This window comes from Vidua chalybeata, chromosome 5 (assembly GCF_026979565.1).
Source record: "Vidua chalybeata isolate OUT-0048 chromosome 5, bVidCha1 merged haplotype, whole genome shotgun sequence".
NCBI lineage: Eukaryota > Metazoa > Chordata > Aves > Passeriformes > Viduidae > Vidua > Vidua chalybeata.
Window position 1 is genome coordinate 7,604,832 of NC_071534.1, and position 24,164 is coordinate 7,628,995.

A 24,164-nucleotide genomic window follows, 5' to 3' on the forward strand; every position below is an offset into this window, starting at 1 on the left:
GTCAACTATTATTATCTTCTCATTCTTCTCACATTTGAAAACAAATTCCCTGGAGACATGATATATAACATTTCTAGGCATTGAAGAAGGCTGACTAGCCCTGAGCTACCCTTCTTTCTCTCCTTAAAAAGATGAGTGTAATAAATAATGCCTTTCCCTAGTTTTCAGGAACCTCTCCAATATATTTTCATGGAGAATTGCAACAGCAGAATTGCAATTGCATCACCTATGTCTTTCAGCATCCTAGCATCAATCCCATCCGGCCTGACAGATTTGAACATAGCCAGCTTTTAAAAATAGTTCTGAGTAGTAAAATATTCTGCTTCCTGTGCTGCACTGCTTATTTAAGTTCTCCTAGGCAAGCTTTGCTTTTGTACACAACTGTGTTTGGAACAAGAACGTATCATGACTTTTGCCTTGTGGGACAAACTGCAAGACAGGGCACCTCTTGCCCATGCACTCAATCCCACACTGCTTGGGCTCTGAGGACACAGCATTTATCCCCACCTCACCCTTATAAAACTGGAGAGGGCTCTGCCCTCAAGCTCCATGAGCAGCTATCTACCAAAAAGTGCTTCTCACAACTAGCCAGTGAAATTAAAGAGAAGAGAACCCAAATATTCTGAGCACTAGCCTCAAAATACTGATTAAGGGAGAAGAATAGAGAGCCAAGAAATACCCACAGCACAAAGAAAACTTTCAACCTTTCCCTTAATAGTATCTCCAACATAACTGGAGGAATGAAGAAAAAGAGTAACTCACCTTTCTGACACATGAAATTAAACTTACTTAACAGGACTAAAATTACTAGATTCCACATGGATTCTGCTAGGATGTGGTTCCTCCAGGGGAACAGCAGAGACACAGTGAGACTCCCCTTCACTGACATTAAAGAATCTCACTGTTGCCTTGACAGATCTGCCAGGATACCTTCCTGAATGCTCAGTGCAAGATTGCTACCTACCCTTTCCTCTGCCTTTACCAGAGACCTGCAATCCGCTGCAACCTCGTCACTACTTGTTTCCGAGTTGAGAAACAGGAGGACCCAAATGCTGTCTAATGGCAGCATTTCCAGAGGTCTTCAGACAAAGCCCTCTGTGCTGATGCCAATTCTCAGTGCTCAGAACATAAGAAGGGAAGCTGTTTCCAACTCTATGCTGTTTTGAACACTACTCCCTACTCCATGTGTTTAGAAAACACATACACTCTGCTACAGAATCCCAGGATGGCTCAGGCTGGAAGGGACCACAGTGGGTCACCAGTCCCACCTCCCTGCTCCAGCAGGGCCATCCCAGAGCACAGGGCACAGCATTGTGTCCAGGGGGGTCTGGAATATCCCCAGTGAGGAGACTCCACACCCTCTCTGGACAATCTGTTCAGTGCTCAGGCACTGCCCAGGGAAGAAGTGCTGCCTCCTGCCCAGGTGGAACCTCCTGGGATCAGTCCCTGCCCGTTCCTCTGGTGCCATTGCTGGGCCCCCGGAGCAGAGCCTGGGCCCTGCTCGGAGCCCTCCCTGCACACAGGGACACCCAGGCCTGAGGGCCCCTCTCAGCTGGGGCTCCTCTCGAGGCTGGACAGCCCCAGCTCCCTCAGCCTTTCCCTGCCAGAGATGCTCCAGGCCCTAAATCATCTCCACAGCCTCCGCTGGCCCCGCTCCAGGAGCTCCATGGCCCTGCTGTGCTGAGGAGCCCAGAGCTGGACACAGCACCGTAGATGTGCCACACAGGGCAAAGCAGAGTTAAATCTCATGATCTTTGTAACAGTTAAGTTTGAAAAAAGTGTAAAGCACTGCCTTGCTCCTCTTCATTCAGCCTATGTCATGCCGGCAGACCTCTGTATCTGACTTCAAATTGACCACGTTTACCTGATTTTCACATACTTTGCACCACTTATCACTCGTGTGCTCTGCTACATTCCCTTTGCTTTCCAGTACTAATGCCACACTCTTACAAAGAAAATGCACATTTCCAATGAGCGTGTGAGTAAACACAAAGTACAAATTTAATAGGAACACTAAAATCAATGTTTTCTGGCAGACAACCTTCTCAAGAGTACAGAGACGGCATTACTTGTGGTCCAGCATATCTTGTTCTTGTAGTATAAAGTCCTGGTGGAGAAATATTAGTAGAATTTTCATGCTTATGCTAAAACATCTGAAGATATGTTCCCCTGCTAAATATCTGCTAAATATCACCAGATATTTATTTTCATGAAAGAAATTATTTAATCAATGAAGAAACACTCAAAACAAAACAAACAAAGAGTTCTATAGTTGTAGGCTTACAACTTATGAATAGGAGGACAATGAAAACAGAAAATTGATATATTTTACCTAACAGTGCACTCAGTGCTCTGTTAGGGTAAATTTCCATAAAGTATGCAAAACACGGCATTTTAAAAAGCTAAGGCAATGAAATATGACCTTTTCAACATGGAATTAGTTATCCTTACTGTATTTTCCTGGCCTTGATCTTCCTGAAGTTTCAAAAGAATTATCAAATAGATGCAATATCTCTATTAGTGCAAGTGGAGCTTTCTTGTTTGCTAAGATTTTTGCACAGCACTGTACAGAACAGAAACCCATCTACCTATGGAACACTCCAGTGAAAATTTGTAAATGATTTAAAAGAAGCTGCTGCTAGTAATTATGAGCACTTTAGATAAAAAGCATCTCTGAACAAGATATTTTGGGCACTATACTTTGCATGGAAAGGACATAAAGTTGCACATTGCAGGTAAGATTTTTGAAGTCAAAGACAGAAAGAAAAGAAAAAGTAAGTGCAAGGAAGTGCCCATTTTATTTTATAAATGAGTCAGCAGTACTGGGTGGTATTTTTACATAGCTGCTTGGAGCAAAGCACCAAATGCTGCCAACGCTACTCTAGAGTAGTAATATAGACAACACACTGAAAATTATATGTTAAGAGTAAAAATCCATATGAGGACTTGCATGCATTTCACAAAACCAAATCCTACTGTCTTAATTTCAACAATCAGATGTAATAAATTCAGCTTACCCTTCTTACCCAGGAGACAAAGTACAAGTTTCATGCTCTGTATCTAGGAATGCTATGAGACCTACTTCTAGAATTCCACTTTTTATTTAAGGGCTCACAGTCACAATCACATTAGTCACGCTCAGTGTAGGCGTATGTAGAAACTAAGAGAACTACTCTCTTTGAAAGCACCCTGTCATTTAATGAAAGACTTACAGTATTGTGACTGTTTTAACATTTTGAACACATGAACCTCAGATCAGAAACAAGTTCCTGTGAAGGGCTCCAGATCACCTTACTTCATCTCGCAGAACAAGACTTACCTAGGCTGCCAGGGAAACTAAATGTTAGTGACAAGCAGAGAAGTTGGGTTTTGATAAATGCAGATTATGTCACTTCAGAAGGCAAGAACTTCCCCATCTTCAAGGATGTAATCTATGGTCAGCAATGGAACCTCTGGCATTGTGTATTATTTTTTTCTTTTTTTCAATATGCTTATCTAATTTTTAACATTAAATACCAACAGCTAGATGTGCCAACCTATAACCTTTAAGACTGGAAGTTTAAAATCATATTGAATGTCAAGAGCAAAGCAACCTGTCCTCCTGTGTACATCAGTATCCTGGGCTGGGGGAATTCTGGCCTTCCAGAAAAGGTGACAAATGTGTTCAGTATTAATGCAACTTCAGCCTGTTGGTGATTCACCAGCAGAGGGGTGACTACTGAAACACAAATATTCATTACTTGAAAACCCATACTGCAGTAAATGTAGCACTGACAGACAAAAGTTTCCAAGAGAAACCTGAGAACTAAGGCACACACCCCCTGTCCAAGTGGAATAGTATGAGCAGCTAATGCCTCTGTAGGCTGTGATTGACTTGCTGTCAGATCACAGTTTAGTTCTGTAATATGTGGTTGGTTCAACAGTATTACTGTGTTGGCAGAGTCCAGAGATCTCATCTTTAAAATATGGGTGGGTTGTCATCACATCATCTTGGAAGCACACACCTCCACCTTCTCCTCGGTCTGCATGCTGGGAGCTCTTTGTGGACAAGTTTATCAGCTGTAAGCAATGCCTTATCAGTTCTTGAAAAACCCTGAGCCAGCCAAAGCAATAGGCTTTCCCCTCAGTGGAAAATTCAGTGTTCCCAATGGCAGAAACACAATCTCAGCTGTACAGGGGCCAACACAAACATCCAGCAGAAAAAAAATGCTGGGCCAAAACACCTGAGGCCCCATGGATGGAACATTCCAGGACCAGGAACTAATACTTCTCCACAAATCAGCTGATTTGGACCGTGTAGCAAACAGCAGAATGCCAGATTTGAGATAGGTGCCTGTAAAGCACTGATTTTAGTGTGAATACAGACAGCTTTAGAACATGGAGGAGATGAGTTCAATTCTACTCCTAGTCAACGAGATTAATACACAGCTAGCAGTCTGCCTGACACTACAGAGGAATGAGGGGTCAGGGACAAAGGTGAAGGGATACACCTCCAGCAGGAAATGAGGCTTTGTGGTCACAGTCTGAGCTCTCTCACCTTAGTGAAGTGGCAGCAGAACGAGGCGAAAAACAAACCAAAATGCCTGGGAAAGGACACAGAGATTAGGAAATAGGGGAAATGAAAAAATATTAATTGAGAAGTGAATCAAGGATCTATCAAACCACTATGTTATTTAGGGTACCCTGAAACCTTAAATTCAAGTATAGCAGAAACCCACCAGCTGCTTTGAGGATGCACAGGACAAGGCAGTAGCCACTGAACATAAATGTAAGAATAAAGAAAAATTAAAACCATAACTAGACACTGTTATGGCAAATGTTACTGGTTATCTGCAGAACCTGAGCTGGCAGGTTTGAGTACTGCATCTAGGTGCAAGATTTGGTGGTTATTTTGCTACACACAACAGAGCATGGTATAAACACCCTGGTACATCCCGGGGCTTGTCATCCTCTCCTCTCTGCAAGCGTCATCAACTTTATTTCAGATGCAAAGAAAGGCATGAAGAAATGCAGAGGGGATCACTGACATTTTGTTACATACTAGGAATCTATTGCTCTGGATTGTCTAGTGAAGATAGAGCAGCAATAAGGACTCAACGGAGGTCACTGGTAGAAACCAGTGTCATTCAATGTCTGTAACGTCTTGACCTGGGATTTCACTTCTTCATGCAGCAGGGCTCCACAGGGAAGTAGAAGCAGAACCACATCAAAGCTATCATGTACATTACTGGAGAAAGGATCACAGGGGATGTAAAGAGCTAGGCTGAGAAGTTCCAGCTGCAGTCACAGGAATAAAGAAGAATCTACTGCACACACTGCATGGTTATCAGAGCTCTGAGGCTGCAAAAACAGATCTTTTATCACAAAAGCAAGCAGATTGTTTCTTTGCAGTCTGCAAGGTTGTAAGTAGAGCACCAAGGATGCAGTTATACAGGCTGAGGGTTAACTAAGAGTGTAATTCTGTCACATTCAATTTAGGAATGTGAATACATTGCATATGAATTTGGGTGTCCTACTAATGGCCTGGGGAGCAATAGCCTTAGCATCTTCAAAAAATTTTTGTCCAACAAAGGAGTTGAGTCCTTTACAGCAATGACATTTAATTCAATGGCCAAAGGCAATCTAGAAGCAGTCCTGGACTGCTAAACTTAAAGCTAGAAGCAATGAATAAGCATATGTCAGTATATGAATAAGTCACTATATGCAATAGTTTTGCTAAGGGCTCCTTCTATAACAAAATTTCACCCTCAAAATTGTCCTTAAAATTAGGTTTAAACAGAATCATGCCATGCATTTCAGACCAACAGATAACAAAAATAGAAGAGCTCTGTGAGCGTGTACTACATCAGAAAGTGCTTTAGGTCGGGAAGGCAAGTCCCTTTATCTCTCTCCCCCCCCCACTCTCCCTCACAACAGAGCACTTCTGAAACTCCTCCATTATATACCCACAGCTCAAGCATGGAACTGGAGAAGAAACCTATTCATTTCTGTTCTTACAGAGAAAGATTTTAAAAGCAAATGCCCAACATGACCACATGTTAGTGAATAAGCAGTGACAGGTGGTAAAAGCAGATGGTTTTGAAAAGATTTGCAGCAGTCCCTGGCTCCATCATCCCAGAAGCTCCACAGGGTACTGGCAGAAGAAGTGGTGTCTTTCCTTTTCTTTTCCTTCCTTAGTCCAGAAAACCAGCAGCTGATCTTGCTGGTTGCCATGAAGGCAGGAAAGGACAGGCAAAACTCACTCATGCTCTTCATCCCACCTCCAAACTGCTTTTGCCTCTCTGCAGAAACCCAGCTGAACACAAGCCACTGCTCTAGGCTGAGCAGCTGGGTGCCCACCTGACATGAGACACAAACCCACCCCCGTGTTTGCTGGTCCCAGCCAGGATCAGAGTGGGCAGAGCTCCTGGGTTTGGCAGTCACTCACCAACAGACCGTGACCACTTTGCTTCTGACCACACCAGAGGATGGCACCTAAGAGAGCATCACAGCACGCTCCAGTGCTGAACCCCAGCACACACACCCGCCCGCAGGCCAGAGCCCTGCTCAAAGCACCAGCACCTGCTTCTGAAGGCCCTAGTGATGAAGGAGGCATTTCAGATGCTGCAGCCCCACACAGCTAGACTCTGACAAACTGTGAATGACTTCACTTACAGAGCGATATGGCAATGGGAGCAAAGCTCACGGAAGCACGGCTATTCACACTACACCTCAAAACTCAGAAAGTGGGCAAAAAAACATAATTTCATGTGTAAACAACTGCAGTGACAGAAAAAGGTATTTCCAATGAGTGTCGTGTGTTTGGCCAAAGCAATGTTGATGGCTACAGGTGCAACCTTCTCCAAGTTACTGCTACTTGTGCTCAGGGAGCAGGGACCCACTAATGACAAAGAGACCTTGCAAGCATCACGCTGCTGTTTTGGGCACGCTGCCTCAGCTGGAGCACAGCACCAGCTCCAGTCAGCTGTAACTCTCCTCTGAGCTATCACTGCTAAACACCTTATCACACCTAAAATGATGACTCGGACCATTTCTTATTCTGCCAATGAATCATTACATGGTGCCACCTCTGGCTACTATCAAAATCGCCTGTAACCATCTCAGCCGTTAACTCCACAGTACACCCACTCCAATGAACCTTTTAGAACACTGCTCTACTCCATCACATATTTTGTGAGTAAATTAAGAATCTCTCAGCATTTACTAAAGTGTAGAGTAGGAACTACACGCCTAGTACTGTTCCTACACAGCATCTCCATTTTTCAGATTTTCCTCAGGAAGAGGAGTGATTGGCTCAATATCAACATAACACTTATTCTTGCTTTACAGTTCTTAAAACAATACAACTGCATAGCTTTGTAAGAACCTTTTTCTTCTTGTTTATCCCACTGTTTACAAAATTGCAGTCAATTTAAGTTTTCATAATTTCACCCACAATATCAAGGTAGTTTCTGAAGGAATATTCTAGAGAGGGTTGTAACACAACAGTGTAATTATATTCAGCAGCCCTCAAATAAGAAAAGGTCTTTTTGAACCATCTATAGCAAAATAAATCCCCCTTATTTACATTAAGTCAGGGAACCTTTCTTTCCTTCCAACAATTCGGTTTATGGCTTCTTTCAGGAAGGTAAAACAGAAAACAAACAAAAAGAAGGTGTCAGTCTAGCCAGTCCCAATTTTATACAGCATTGCAAAACAGTACTGGAAACTACAGTCTGCTACAAGGTAAGCACAAGCCATTCAAAACTGGAATCAAAACCTTGTATTTGTTTATGGTAAAATTGCCTCTTACCTTTGAACACAATAAAATACGGGTCTGGGCTTGGACAAAGGCACAGCCAGGCCAAAAGATGGCTTTAGAAATTATATTGTAAGCATCCAGGTTTGTGACCAGTCCTGCCATTCTTGAATGCATTAATCAGTCATCAAGTTTATATTTTTTCTGTTAACCCCACAAGACAACCACCTGCTACTCAAAGCGGATATGGAAGATGGATACTGGTATAGAGGGTTAAAAATTAATTGAAGTATGGGGAAAACCTATTATAACCATATTTTATGGGTACAGATGCACCACAATTACATTGTGGAAGGAGAAAACTTTGGAGTCAAACACATCAGCATATTTTCAAGGCACAAGATATCTTTTTCTTTGAGCATGGGTGGAAGAACAGAGCCCCATGCTATTTCCAGCCACTTGAAACTCCCTAAGCAGGGGTACACACAAAGAGAAACAGATTCAAGCAACTCTTGCAAAACACAGCTAATATAAGCTTAGAACAGAACACAATTATAACTGAATTACACGTATTTTTGCCAAACCTTCAATATGCCTCATGCTTTAACAACAAATTTAGCCACAGATTTGAGGGAGAAATGGTTTTCAGTTTTTAGTAATTATCAACAGAACATTAATTACATACGTACTATTATTATTTCACTATGCAAAGACCTAGTTTGATGTCATTTTAATGCTGCATGTCATGCAAAGACAGCTAAAGAAAGCCTTAAAGCACTATGAAAATAAGAATATAAAAAAACCACCCAAAAAACGCCAGAGATAAAACATCTGCCTCAGATGGCATTTAAAAATGGGAAACACAGGCTTACCATTAAAAAACTGAATGGAAAAGAACAAGCATCTGCTATAGTCTTATCTTGAAGGACATAAAGGTTCCTCTTTGACTCAGTTCATCAGACCCTTGAAGGGTACATCTACACAAGTGACTGGAGATAGGCAGGCACCTCTTCTTCTCCAAACTGGCCAGATAGGCCAAATTAAATCCGGAGGCCGTGCAGAAGCATCAGCACAGCACCAAGCGAGCTGATGAGGCTGAACGTCCCCTGCTGCAAGGAGCAGCACTCTTCCCCCAAGAGCACGATCTCCGTCGGTTCCTTGCCGTGTTTTAGTCAGGCGTTGAGTCACACCCAGGAATTCATCCAACTCAAAACCAGGCCAAGAGCAACAACAAGAGCAGATTTGCATTTGGCCAGGAGTAATGGCCCCATCCCAAGCGGGAGGCCGGGAATGCGCAGCCAGAGGTGAGGCAGGCTGGCAGGCTGACCCCCTGGTCAGGCAGGAGCCCACATTTAGGGAGCGAGGTTCGGGGAGTGCCAGCACAGCTCCACACGGGCACAGGTGAAGAGCTCCCAAACGAGGCCTGCCCTTGTGAAATAGCTGCCTGAGCCAGGGAAGTCAACGTCCTTCAGATTATCCTTATTTCCAGACACATCTGGTGATGCCCGACTTTCCATGACCCACTCCTAATAATTTAGAAAATTTTAATCTCGCTGGATAATATTCAAACTTCCATTTCTTAAGCCTCTTTTTGGACTCAAGACTCTTAGGGAAACCAAATGCTATAATTTTTCATAGTGATAATGCAAAATAATGCATTATGATAGGACAATGCTAATATTATCCCCTGCAGCTGTTATTCCCAATATTTTCTTCCAAACACAGCAAAACCAAAAAACATAATAAGGTAAGCAACAGTCCCCAGATTAGTCAGGTACTCATCAAACAGTTTTCTCCACCCCATTGAGTTGCTTACATGATCTGTCAAAATAACTTGCTATGGCAGAAAAACCTGGCAAACTCTTCAGAACCAGGAGCTTTCTATGTGAAATGTATGGAAAAAAAAGTTTTTTTCCAGTGACAGTCTAATTCTGCAGGCTGCTCCTCTGGAGCAAGGATCTACACTCCGCCACGGGACTCAAAATCATCAGTATCCAGAAGATTTCTGAGGACAATGACCACTTGTTTGTGTTCTCCACTGCACCATGCAGACAAATGAGACTTTCTGTGCCTTTGGTCAAATTGCCAACAGTCCCTGTCACAATCCTTCTGCCCTGTCATCATCCATGTTCCTCTCACTGCCAAGCACTCCTACACCTTCCCAAGATTCAGGTTTGTCAGACCTGAACTGACTTTGGGGAAGGTACAAGAAGCTTATCAGTCAAAGCTGCTTCCTGTAACAGAGCCACAAACTTTGTGCCTCTGTTAACAGGCCACTTCCTATTACTTTTCTAACAGTTGATCTCTAGACATTTTTTTCCCAGCTCACATACTCTGGGTTCTATTTACTCAGCCTTTTCTCATATGGTCTTCAAGATGTTTTAAAACTACATTTCCCCACCACTAATTTAAACAATTCTTGACAGGGATTAAACTTGAATCCCGAATTGGAAGAACTGAAGAATTTGCAGCTTTGTTACAATATCAGATGCATCCTCAAACGTACTCTAAATATAGTAGAAGGCTGGCCTAAATCTGCTATTCCTTCATGTTTAATTAATGTACTTTTGAGTGAATGCATTCCCACCCCCCTCAATTTTCTCATCCCCAATATACTGAAATTTATGGTGACTTTAACTTCGACAAACACCCCAAAACACAAAGGAAACGTTTTAAAATATTACAGTTATGCAGAAGCAAGATGTCAGAACAACACAATAGATCTAGAGGTTAAAGCACTACATTGCAGCAGGGATTTTACAACTTCACTAAAACAACTATCAATTTTTAAACTGTGTAGCTCCTTCAAACAGAAGATGAGTCTCTAACTCAGTAATAAACAGAACTTGGACTTTTCTAGTCAAGAACATTACACAGGAGCAGGAAACGATGATGCTTTTGACACATCAGTGCAAATCAAAATAAACTCCAGTAGCAAATCTCTGTGCCACCAGCTTCTTAACAAGTGGGGATAAAGGTTCTCAGAATGCCAGCATGCACAGAAAGTTACACTCTAAACTAAGAAGCCAAAACAATGTGAGCTTTGGTATTGAAAGTTTCTGAAAGGCCTTGCATTTTGTTATGTTTCTGGGATCATCTAGTAGTTCAACCATACACTTGTTTTAATACAAATTCAAGTGAACCAGGATTAGAGCTGATATGGATTTTGGAACACTTTTTTCTAGCCTAAAAATGACCTTTAGCGATAGCAAACTCTCAGTCTAAATAAAGATGCAAAACTAGCCTTTTGCTTTTGACTGAAATTATAGTGCAATATTTCTGGGTAAACTCCCATTTAGTTTTACTGCTTCCTCCCCCCACCCCCAAGATAATGGTCTGTCATTAGTTATTTGTTTCTCCAGCTATGCCCTTAAAAGGCTCCAAGGCAAACATGAAAAAACAAATTGTTCTGAGTAACATATACAGTATAACCCTTATACTGTAAAGGGCTGTATAAGACAAGACAAGGTCACATGTCTCTCGTTTCCAGAGAACTGAGTATATCCTCACAGGATCCTGTACCAAAATTTGTGCTTGTGGTGCCCTGCGGGTGGGGGGGTAGCAGAGATATCCAGTCATTGCCCAATCAAGGGAGAGAAAACATCACCAAGGCTCTGAGTAAGACTCTTTCCTCATATGATTAAAACTCTATCACCATATAACACCACACTTCCATTAAAAAAAAAAACCCACAAACAAAAACAAAAAACAACGTATGGGCCTAACAGCAGAAAAACAAAAAGGCAACCCTCCCCCAAAATTAGATGAGCCCTTCCTTTATTTTGAACAGCATCGCACTGACGATTTACCCCCACCCGCAGCCAACCCTGCGGCGAGGCAGGGCGGGAGCCGCTCGCCACATCCTCTCCTCATTCACAGGGTCGCACCCCGGCGTCAACTCACCCAAGGAAGAGCTGAAGCACCGGCGGGGCCGGGGCCCCGCTGCCCCCGGGGCACCGGCAGGGGCCCGACCCGGCCGCTCCCGACCCCCAGCCGGGGTACCTGCCCGGCACGGCCCCGCCGGAGCCTCCCGGCCCCGCTGCAGCCGGCCCGGCCCCGCCGCCTCCCGGGCATCCTCCCTTCTCCAGCGTCGCGTCCTCCTCTCCCTCGCCCCCACACCACCTTCTACCTTCTTGGTTGTCTTTGGGTTTTTTCTTTGCTTCCCTCCGCCGTGCCCAAGCGGGTTGTTACCTTCAACTGCCGCTTTTCCGACCAATTCCTGTTTCCAAATCGCTGCCCTCCACCTTCCCCAGCATGCAAGCAACTCCCCGCAAAGAAGAGGCAGAGGAAAAGAGAAAAAAAACAAGGAAGAAAAAAAAAAAGAAAAAAAACACAAACAAAACCTACCCAAATAAAATTAACAAACCTCTCGTGGTGCTCCGGGTGTGACAGCGTGTATCCGGCCGGGGGAGGGAGGCGGGCAGCAGCAGCGCCTGCCCCGCTGCTCCGAGCCGGACCGGGGGAGGATGCGCGCCCGCCCGGGGCGCGGACGGGGACCGGCCGGCTCAGCGCCGCGGGCTCTGCAGCAGGAGCCGCCGGGCACTGCCGGGGCGGGAGAGCGGGCCCCCTCCCGGCAGCGCTCGGGCCCGCGTGTGCCCGTGAACCCCCGCCTCAGGCCGCCCCTTCCTCCGCGGCCGCCGCCAGCGTCCCCCCGCAGCCGTGGGGCACGGGCGCGTTCGGCGGCCCGGCCGCTCCCCGCCCTGGCCGTGCCGCAGGGGGTGCGGGCACGCCGCGCCAGCCCTGCAGGAACCAGCAAGGCAGGCGAGAAAAGGCTCCCTCTCTCCCTTCCCTTTTCCCTCCCGGAGGGCTCCCCTCCTTACCGGGCTGCCGGGGCTCCTCTGCCGCCTCCGGGCTCGCTGGGGCCGGAGCGAGTGGCGGCGGCGGCTCCTCCTCAGCGCCTCCCCGAGCCCCTTCCCCACCCTCGTCCTCCCCCGCTCCGCCTGCGCCGGCGTGAGCCGGCGGCCGGGAATGCGGGAAGCGCGGTCGGGCTGCGCTGGAGCCCCGCAGGCTCCCTCCAGCAGGGGAGGGCGAGGGACCCCCAAAAGCTCCTAAATCCATGGTGAAGGGGCAGGGCGAGTAGTCCCTCGGGTGTCCTCCAAGGTTATTACAGCTCCTTACTCTCTTCAGCTTACAGCAGAATTTACGGCTGCGATTAAAATGGTTAGGAAGAATGTTGTGCACAGAAGCAGAGTTATAAAATAGGCATATTAAGTTAATTACACAATTTGTCTTATAAGCGTTAGGAGAAAACCGAGATATGCAGCATACCTGCTCAGCCTGGAATAGCTGCTTTTAACACTAATATTCATTTTCTCTCTTCGGCAATAGAAGATACACCCTCAGATCTTTTCAACTCAGCATCAGAATCAGCAAGATGTGACGTTTTTATAGCCTCATATCACACTTGCAGCATGGATGAGCATTAATTAATCTTACGATGTTGTGTTTATTTCATTATTTCCTTCCATTTATTAGTACTGGGGAAAAGCCAGCCCGGGAGAGGTTGGGTAAGCTGCTCACTGATGAGTGAATCGGTATGAGAGCTATTAGCAGAACACCCCACGCAAAGGGATTAAGTACTGCACCCACAGCTGCAGCTCCCCCACCTCTAGCTCCTTGCTTGGGGAGCTTATAGGCTACAGGTGCCTGCCACTTTCACATGAGACCTACAGGTGCCTGTTGGCACATCTGGGCACGATCTAAGGCTAGGTGGAATCTCCAAAGCCTCCATGTGACACAGGACATAGGGCTCTAAGACCCAGGCGGACCACAAAAATCCCGCCAGGACACAAGGTCTGTGTCACCTGCGCTCTACATTACACCTATGGCTTGGAGTGGGGCCATACAGAGCTGAGCAGGCAATTCATCCCACAGAAATGGGTGGGATGTAGAGAACCTTGCCTTCATAATTCATACAGATGGAAGAAAAGCTTCTGCCTTCTCCAATACCCAAAACAGACGTTTGGAGCACTCAACAGGAGAGAGGAAGCTCTGTTTCAATTTCATTTTCTCATTTGCAGGGAAAAACAACCTACAGCTTCTTTTACAGTTGGACTCGGTGATCTTAAGGGTCTTTTCCAACCTCAGTGATTCTGTGATTCCAGCAAAGGAGTTTCAGATTTCATTCACTGGAAGTGTATCAGGAGGAAACTTGCAAGGAAAGAAACCACAGGAAGTGGTTCTACCGGAGGAGGCCCCAGCTGTCTGCAGAAAGTGACTGATGGTTGCTGGGATGGTTCTGAGTAGAGAGAGTTTTGGTTGCCTGCACCACGGGCATATTCCTCAACATAAACATCTGCCTTGACAGGCTGGCCAGGCCTCTGTCGAGACTGAAAAGGCCATGCCTGAACTGATGGTGACTGACACCAAAATGTAGACACAAGTAGACAAAGACGTGGCTTAAAAGAATAGTCAGTGAGGGATGGTTTTGTTCAAGGACCGTGATCTTGCACTTTGAAAACAAACCAGAAGGAAAGTTTTTGGGAAGCCCAGAACGAGAGAGAACTATTGTATTATCTTTCAGGACACTGAATAGAGAGCTTGATAAGCATCAGTTCCTTCAGAAACTCTTCCAAGAGACATTGTATAGGAGACATACAAATATGCAAACTTAGTGAAAATCCTTTGGGAAATTTCCAAAAAGCAGGCAGGCTAGAAGAACAGTTCCCAGCTAAGAACTACTTAGGACATTAAATTGCTCGTGTGTCAGAGTTGGTTCATGACTGCTTCCCAGAAATCTCTAAGAAGAAAAAAAATGCTGAGAGCATAATTTGATTGAGGAAATGAAGAAACAACAGGGAATTGCACCAACCTGAGGAGGCTGCCCTTTGAACCCAGGAAATGAAGGTAGCAGTGGAGCTCTCAAATGTGTCAAGGGCTGGGGAGAATGTGGAGGCTTCAGCTCGAGAAGCAATAATAATCTGTCTGAAGTCTTGTGGGAGTTTGTAGGAAAAAAGTGTTACATGCTTTTTTGGAATGAGATGGACAAGGATGAACTGCGTGAGAAGAGCACAGAGTCAAAACATCTGCCGTTTCCTCTAAGGAGGACTGCAAGTAGTTTCATACACTGGGAAATATGCTATGGGTCCTCACTCTGGAGCTTTTTTTTTTTTTTTGGGTTGATTTTTTTTCATTTAATTAAAAGATAAGCTTTCCTTAGCTCCTTCCCAGATGTCAGTTTTTCTCTGAATTCTTGCCAATGCAAGCAATTCAATCTTGGTGAGGCACTCACTCTGAGCAAAGCAATCATTTATCCATTAAGCATCCAGAGGGGAAAAGAAATATAACAGAAAATATGCAAAAGTAATTAACCTTGGCTTTTCCCCCAGAAATTTCTACCTGTATCTTTACAAAGTAGCAGCTTGACCTATGAGATTTCTGTTTCTTTGAGGCTGACCAAAAAAAAAAAAAAAAAAAAACAAACAAAAAACCCAAAACCAAAACAACCCACCAAAAAACAAAGGTCAAATGCAATAACTCTTAAGTTTATTTTGAGCAGAAAATAATGTCTCTATTAAAATGATTTTTACTTACCACTCACTCCTACTTATGGCTGCCCAGCTTCAACAGTCTGGGGCGTTGAATTGAAATCTTTTCTACATAATGCTTGTTTAGCAACAAAATGTTAAAGGGACACCTGTTATCTCTGTCTCCCACTACCCATTTCTTATATTTCTGATTTAGCAAGTCAGCTTGCCCTGTAACCTTTTCTCCAATGTGGTTGTTTCTCTGGATTTGGAAAGGGTATATCTTCTGCAGTTTTTAGATGCCCCTGACTAAATGATTCCATGATTTTATAATACAGACCAAGTGAAGGAAACATAATGGAAGATGTTGATGATTTTTGAATCATCTATTAGACAAATACTAAAATTCTGACTAATGGAGTAACATATATTGAAGAGTCATAAAGGAGTCAAACTCTGAACAGAATATTAATTGCCACATATTGCAAACATGTTTTAAAAAATCATTTTGCTACTGATGAATATTTATTTCTTTTTCCTTGTGAGAGGGAGGTAATTAATTAAGTAGTGTTGCATTTATTTTCTTAATACAAGGAATTCACATTTCACAGTTTCACTTTTTTTCCAATGATGTGTTAGCTTTCAGCCAAGGCACAGGTGAAGATTAGGGACTCTGAGAAGAAAAGTTAAAAATTAAGCCTACAATTAATGCAATTAATATTTAAAAGTAAGAAGATGTTGTCAGATTAACAGATCTTGTCATCTGTCAGTCTGATCAAGTTGTATCAAACTTGCTGTTTATGATGAAGGAAAATCATAGCTACGCATGGAAAGCTGCCAACAAGATTTTGGACAGGTTGATTTCTTAAATAACAGTAATTTAACCCACTTAAAGCTTCCTCATGTGAACCTAATACCTGAGGAGAAAGAGAAGGTGGCAAGTTGTTGAGTACAAATTAAAAACAAAGACAAATATTGATTTTTTAAAAAAAGTATCCTACTAGTGCAGGTGTGCACAGAAGGGGTCAGGCTCTGCTCCCATGGAACAAGGGACAGGCAAGAGGAAAAACCCTCAAGTTGCACCAGGGGAAGTTTAGATTGGATAAGAGGGAAAATTTCCTCACTGAAATGGTTATCGAGCATTGGCACAGGCTGCCCAGGGCTGTGGTGGAGTCACCTTCCCAGAAGTGTTAAAAAAATGTAGATGTGGCACTTGAGGACATTCATTATTGGTGGACTTTGGCAGTGCTGGGTTAGGGGTTGGACTTAATGATCTTTACAGGTCCTTTCCAACCAAAACGATTCCGTAATTCTGTGATTTGAAATTCGTTGCCGCTCTTCACCAATTAAGTGGCAGCACTAAGTACTGAGTAACCAGCAGTGAAATGTCATAGTGCTGCACATAATTAGTTAAATATCTTATGTTTGCAGGTCAAATTATGCCTAAACAAATAACAGTTTGTGCATGTCTGAAGTGCCTCACATCTCAAAATGCCAAGCCACTTTGCATTAAGTGATTGATGCCAGACACAAATAGGCTCCTTGTCACACAAGCCTTAATCTTGCTTTTTTTAACTATAGACCTTACAATGTTTGTACTGTAATCTTTCAACTTTTTAATGGGAATTGAAAGGTAGATTGGTTATTTCCTTATTGGCTGATCTCTAAACCTGTAAATCTACACCTGTGAGCAGTTTTCTGCTATGGCAAATTTTTTATTATTTTGATCTAAATCCAAAACAGTTCAATCTGGAAATCAGGACAGAAATGTGAGCTGACAACATCCCAGTATTTCCTGTACTTAAGAAATGAAACTGAGCTTCCAAAACATTACAGAAGTCGGGGCAAAACCCAGTTCTGGGGTATGCATTCAGAAGACTTTTTCATTTTATTGGATTTTCCCATCCTGGAATACAATTAGAGAAATCATACCATGAGAGAATACCAAGTAGTATTTTGCAGAAAGTCAGAAGTGCACACTACATTGTCTGAAGGCACTCGACGTTTTTATATGAGATCATGCTATCCATTATTCTTACTGACATCTGGTCTATGATATTCCAGATATTCCTCAAGAATACTAGAGAAAATGCAGACACCTTGACAACTCCTCTAAAAAAGCACAAACCCAGTTTATTCATAAAATTACTACAGAATATTGTATCGTCATAATAATCAGCTACAATATTCAGGTTGTTATTTCTACATCTCATTTGGTAGTATTAACTTTTTACAAGTGCAGATATTTTGTCTTTTTTGGAGTTGAAAGGCTCTTCCTTCAGGTATTTTCAATTCCTTATTGACATTTCTTCCTGATACAGTCCTTGCTATAAACCGTCTTTGCATGAGTAGGGAGTTTCAGCATTTCAGCAAGAGATTCACAGTGTGGCAGATTCTTAGTAGACCATTACAAGCAGATTTAAGCACCAAATGGCTGGTAAATATTATTAATTAATTATTAATTTTTGGGCTCCAAAACACTTAAAAAGTTCCAGAACAAATGACTGTGCCATGATTTACTACACAGGAGTTCACCTATCCCTGACCACTGCCCACCTTCTAGAAGCACAGGCTGTGTGATCTCAGCAAGCTTTGAAAGATTTTTTTTTTCTGGAGTTTTTTTTTACATCTTGTGCAATGTAAGAAGAGGCTGAAGTGAAATTGAGACAGTGACAGTGAGAGAAAAAGAGAATCAAGAGAAAAAACAACAACATGGAAAATCACCTCAAGCTATAATATTGTAAAGTCAGAAGTCAACTCAGCAAGGATTAGGATAATCCTGTTTAAATAGCACAGGGCAATAGTTTCCCAATGGATCATCAGCTGCCCAGCAAGCAGGCCCAACATCGATGTGCATGGGGCTTTTAGGAAAGGCAGGACCTGGGAGGTAGCCTTCTCAAGAAGATTTAAAGAATTCCTTTGCCTCTGGAGACCTCTGTTCCCAGCATTTGCCCAATCTAATTCATCAGGAAGAAGAAAGACAGGAATATGTTTGAGCAGATCACCATCCTTCTGTTAAAAAGTAATCTAAATGAGTGAAAAGATGTGTGTATTTTATAAAAGCTGCACTTCCTGACATCCTCAGGCTGTGTGGAGAACTTAACAAAATAGAACCCTGTAATAGCAAATGATTCAACCTAAGGAATCAAATTTTCAGGCAGCCTAAATTGCCCTGATGAGCTTCCTTCAAGCATTGTTTCCACTGAAGGAAGATACTCAGATCACAGTAAACACAGCTGAACTAAGATAGCCATAGTTTAACAAAAAGGAACCTTAAATTACTCATTATGCAGGAGAGCAGAAATGAGTTGTCAGAAAAAATCAGGATCAGAGGTTTTTCAGTTTTCAATTTTTCAGAATTCAAAAGAACCCTCGGCTATTTTAGCTATTCCTCTTTCAAAGGGCTCTGATTGTGAACTGGCAAAAATAAAAATGAGGACCACAACAAAAAGAAGACACCACAACTGAGACAAAGATCAGAGAGCTCAAGTACCTGTTGTAATCTGGGCAGTTGGACTAAGGTGTTGAAAGATGACTGGATGGTTTTGTTTTGTCCTTTCAACTACCACATAACAGCAACACTGTGAAAAAAGAATATGTGTAAAAACATTTAAACACAGACACGACCTTCTGAGTACAAAGAGATAATAGCTAGATATTAATATTTATTTCTCACATGTGACCCAGGATCTATTTTCTTTTAGTCTGGTAGGAATGTTTTTATCATATCAACAAATCATTATTTTGCCTTCAGAAAATCTCCCTGATAGCTTACAGTGATAGTCCATTTCAAACAGGCTGCTTCATTCTCTTTATGCTGCTGTATTTAGCTACTACAGCATGGCATGACCTGGCGTAGCCAATACTGCATTTATAAACAATAACAATTTATTGAAGCATGAGATGAGGTTATTCATTTCTATCTCAGGCCACCATGTGCACACATGAAGGAACAGAGCACTGAGCCCAAAATACCTCAGAAAGTCATTGTGTGTGTGTTTGTGTGTATGTATTTTCAGCAATTCCATTGTCTACTAAATCCTTCCACCTCTTCAGCTTCCAGTGATGTGATCAGGTGGGTGATGAGCTTGGTTGCCCAAGCCCTCATTTTGACTACTACTATTTTGAAATATTCTGCCAACAGAAGCTGATAGGATGGCACATCCAGTCCAGCCCTGTGGGCAGTACAGCAAGGTACTTCCATAAAGCCATTTTCAGAAGGCAAGAAGAGAGAAATGCATCAACCTCCTCTATGCATAAATACTCTCTTAGCAAATTCTTTTTGGGCAGCCAAGATGTTTGACTCCTCTACTGGAAACACCTTCACTGATAATTGTGGTGATTGTCAGGCTCTACCATTTTGTAGAATGGTAGAGCCTGACAATGTCAAGCAAGCATGGCCCTCAGAAGATTTCTGAGTAGGTAAATCTGGATTGAGTTTTAGCACTTAAAAATGTAAAAAAAAAAAAAATTCAAAGAAAAATAAAACAAAAAGGAACTCCAAGGTGCTTGTGTGATTTTGTGATTGGTCACTGAGAATGCTAATTTTTCTCATATGAAAAGTTATTTGTTTGTGTGAAAAAGAAAGTTTGAGAGAATGGTAAATTTGCTTGTCTAGCATTATAAAGAAGGGCAGAGAGAGGAAATTAACTTCCAGAAATTACAAATAACAAGTATAGAAAGCAATGAAACCAACAAAGCCATAATCTTCTACTGATTTCACTACTCGTAGTTAAAAAAAATTATAAAGAAAAATTGTATTTGAAATTAAACTTTAAGAAGATTTGTTGTTGCTTGTAGCTCTTTTTGAGTTTAGATGTCCTTATATAATGTATTCTAGACAGCAGAGGCAATTTCAGCAATCTGGGCTTTTTGAAGGATTACTTTTCCTGCTTCTGAATTAACTTGAGTAAAAAGATCAGATTTCATAGCAAAGATTAATATATGTCCAAATTTTGGGAGGGGAGACAGCGCTGGAGCTGAATTATTCCATCATGTCCAAGAGGATGCTTGGAGAAAAAAAATTAAAATCACCAAAACCTCCAGGAAACACTGTTTGTGTGTGGAGTAGGAAAGGCAAAGGCTTAGTTTAATTAAAAGATTTAATGGGGGGAGAGGTTGAAGAGACCCACAGAAGATGTTAGGCAGCACCAGAGATGCCTGGTGGATTTCTGGATTATCTGACATGGACAGAGCATCCCATCTCTATCCCCTCCTTTTTCAAACAACACCTAGGCTGAGCTTTGCAATACATGGCTTAGAAACTGCCCCCCTTGAGACTTGCAATGCAGAAAGCTGAGTGCTCTCCTTGCTGAAGTTATGAGGTCTGATGCAAAAAGGAGAGTTATTTATCATCCAGCTTTGAAAGAAGCTGGAGAAAACAATTCCCTCCCCCTTTCCCTTCAGATGGAAAATGCATTGCATGATTCACCCTCCCTGTTTAGAGCGGTTTGGATCTGGAGGCAGAGAGGTTGAAGAAAAGAGAAATGGGTGTTGAGCGACCTCACAGGTGTCACTCAAACCCTTCTTGTAGCAGCCAGCTCTGAGTCTTCAGGACAAATGCAAATGTCTGACATTTATTGGACCTGCAAAGTTGTTTAAAAAGCATTGTTTGCATGTTCATCAACATTAGGCAGCAGAGAAGGGAAGGGAAGTCCTAATGGAGGCAGGATGACAGCTTTCCACCCTGAGGGGGAGAGTTACTTGGCAGCAGGAGCCTCTCTTTTGCTGAACTCCTTGCAATCCTCATCCATACCAGTCATCTGGCTTTGAAACCTCCAGTCATCATTATTCACTCTATTCCTAGCGTGACATTTTCTTCAGCAGAATTTCATATGGCTTCTGTGGCATGTTATTGTTTCTTTCGTGAATGTTAAGATTTTCCTAAAGGAAATGGGGGAAAATAAAAAAAATAAATAAATTAAAAAAAAAAAAATTTGAACAATTTAACTCCTGAGGAAAACAGACAGGAATAAAACCAACAAGAATAAATAAATTAAAACAGCTCTATATTCTAGATTTTAAAATTTAAAAAAAATTCTTCATCTACTTTACTAAAAGATTATCCTAGCATTTTGAAATGTTAATATTGGAGGAGTAGAGAATTAGTATCATGTTGACAATGGAAGACATGGATAACTAAGAGAGAAGTTGTTAAGATGCTTCATATGTTATTTGTCTTTCTTCATTCATACCACTTTCAAGATTGAATTTGCATGCAAAAAACAATCCCACTGCTAAACTCTTACTATTACCATTGCTTCAGTAAAAATGTGAAAGTCCAGGGGACATATGTGGAATATGTGGCTTCTGAGAAAAAAGAAAGAGCACTCCTGCCATGACTTTAAACTGCAGTGAAAATATATACTGTCAATTAATCACTGCAAAGTTCCAAGACATTTGTAAAATAAAAGAGATCTAAAACCTTCTGCATATAAAGCAGCATTATTCATTGTTCTACAGAAAAGCAAACATGCATGTGCAGAACACTGACTTGTAATTGTGCAGCATTAACTCTGTTTAGTAAGGACTCTGCCAGAATCAGTTCCCTGGGGGAGATGTACCTCTCAAGCCTTCTGCTCTTTCCAAAGCAGCACTTCTGACAGGGGATGGGACATTTCTTTCTCAGGTGATGTGCTGCCAGTGTTTGGGGCTGCAAAATGGCACTGACTTCATGCTGTGATGAAAATATACCCTTGGGGGTTTGTGTGCTGACATAATGAACTACTCCTAATACGTACTGTCTATTACCCAAAGCTTTGATCATTCTTGAGCACAGAAGAAGCTTTTACATGGTGAATGACGAGGCAAAGTACCCAGTTGTTTATTTTTTGACTGTTGTACATTAACTGTGATCACTTTGTTTTATTCAAACCTCAATTTCTCCCAATAGAAAGTGAATATATTAAAATCTGTCAGCCTCATAAATATGGCAGGAGGACTAATCAATCTGCTTTTACAGGAATCCTGAGAGACGAGGAATTTTTGTAACTGTTTACTTCCAGAAAGTTTTTCTTCTTCATCTGCCTACCATTTTTCAAATATGTTGCTCTAGCTTTCCAGAAACATTTATTTTAAGCTACAGATCATTTAAAGCAGAGGAAAGTTCTAAAAATACTCTCAATGTGTGAATATAGTCACTCAAAGTTTGTTTTCTTAGCTGTATTGACTAAAGCCATAGCACTTCAGAAATGATGTAAAAATAAACATGAAGACTTGTAGACATTTTCCTGACATTTTCCTGACATGCACTTTTCCTGACAAATAAAAACTGCGAGCCTTTACCAGTGTATTAGGTAACAGTTTAATATATGAGGATGTAAAGGTCTGTTGGATCAAGGTCCACATTCTTTTTGAAAACAGATGTTGCTATAAATAACTAAGACTCTCTCCATCTTGTAAGAAGTAAATCTGTGCGTATATCCAAGCAAAGAGATTTTCAGCTTTTTGCAAAAAGTGTGAAAAATCTTGTTTATATCATTCTGAAATCCCAAGGAATTTGCCCAGGAGACAGTATATCTTTGTGGACATGCACATCCTAGCAGGGCCCTAAGGAAAGGTAGGTAAAAATTGTCTTATGATTTCAGTGGAAATATTAACAAAAGCTAAATCTTGAACATGACTTTTAGAACTAGGACTTTGAAATCTCTGCCTAGTGGTAGCTTTGGCAGCTTGAAAAAGGAGACAGCTTATAAAAACTGCTTCAAACTCATTGTTAAATGTATCGAGGAAAAATATGTACATCAATTAAATAAATTTTTAAAAAGAGGCTTGAAAAACCATCATTGGGCACAAGATGCCCAAATATCTTGATATCAGGCCCCAAATAAAGAAGCTTTTGAAATCTTGCTGTGAGTTCAAGGGAACGGTTAGCAGAGCAAATTGAAAACACCACTTGAGGGATGATGTTTAGCCATACATTTTGGCAACTTCTAACTACCACAAACTGCATCACATTCTCAGAGTCTAATTTAATATTTTGGGCTGGAGCATCTTCTGCCCTTGGAGCCCCATTATTATGTATTCTGTAAGAAAGGCACTGTCCTTCTCTAGACTAATATTTTAATGGGTTTTATTCCTAATTGTTCTGCTTGTTGCTGTGAGTTAGATTGCCTGGAAGCAAAATTTGTGTGACTCAATCATTTGTATATACTAAACAGAGATGGAGAGAGGGGAAGGAAGTAGCATGAATAAAATATTAAAAAAAAATGCATTGCTTTGTCTGACCTGCTTTAAATGCCAGATTAATGTCTGCTTGATTTAGTTTTGGGGTTTTTTCTCCCTTGTTCATCTAAGAAATGGTTTCATAGTACTGTGTTGAACACAGTTTAATTTTACCACTAAAGCCCTGGATCCCAATAGGGGTTATTAGTACGATGACATGAGCTCTAAAAGCTCAATAGCTTGAACACAAATCTTTTTAAAGAGAAAAGATTTCATGTGTATCGCTCCTGAATCAATTCAACTCTAAAGCACCTTCTCTAAATTGGAATATGTTTCCTATTAATTTCTTGAGCTATTGTGTTTAAATAAAAGCCTCCTCATGGTCCATTTAGTTTTACTACCTGTACTTTAACCACTGGACCAAGGAACACAAAGACTTGGGAGTCATGATGCCTGCTCTCTGTACCCAGCTCTGTCATTCTCCTAGCACTCCCAGCTGTTTCAATTTCCTCAGCAGAGAGGGAAGAGGTGATAAAATTTTCAGATATTTAAAGCAATTTATACCAACTCTGTACCTGTTATTAAATTCTAAAAGGTTGGCTTGTACTTTATCTCTTATAATAAATTCCAGTGCAGGAACATTTTCCAAATGAGAAAGTTATTGCATGCCTTCTTTTAGAAAAAAAGCCAGATGGGATCCCATCTGACATCTTCTTTTGCCCAGAGAAACTGTGGCTGCCCCATCCCTGGCAGTGTTCCAGGCCAGGTTGGATGGGGATTGGAGCAACCTGAGATAG

At 42.0% G+C, this 24,164-nt stretch overlaps 2 protein-coding genes across 5 annotated transcripts in view; one reads left to right on the top strand and one right to left on the bottom strand.

The window, feature by feature from the left end:
• LOC128788558 (fatty acyl-CoA reductase 1-like) overlaps positions 1–12,625 on the bottom strand; it is a 121,369-nt gene extending 108,744 nt beyond the window's left edge. The window contains exon 1 of one of the 4 annotated variants that reach the window (XM_053943684.1): positions 12,559–12,625. The gene's annotated coding sequence lies outside the window, so the exon portion shown is untranslated. Of the gene's footprint in view, positions 1–11,641; positions 11,721–12,085; positions 12,231–12,558 lie in introns of those variants that run through there. The other 3 variants (XM_053943688.1, XM_053943689.1, XM_053943685.1) reach the window with 3 other exon arrangements.
• Positions 11,454–12,801, top strand: LOC128787872 (basic proline-rich protein-like). The gene is made up of 2 exons (XM_053942415.1): positions 11,454–11,736; positions 12,131–12,801. Exons 1-2 carry the CDS (start codon positions 11,454–11,456, stop codon positions 12,799–12,801), a joined length of 954 nt encoding a protein of 317 aa, XP_053798390.1.
• The last annotated feature ends 11,363 nt before the right edge of the window (positions 12,802–24,164 follow it).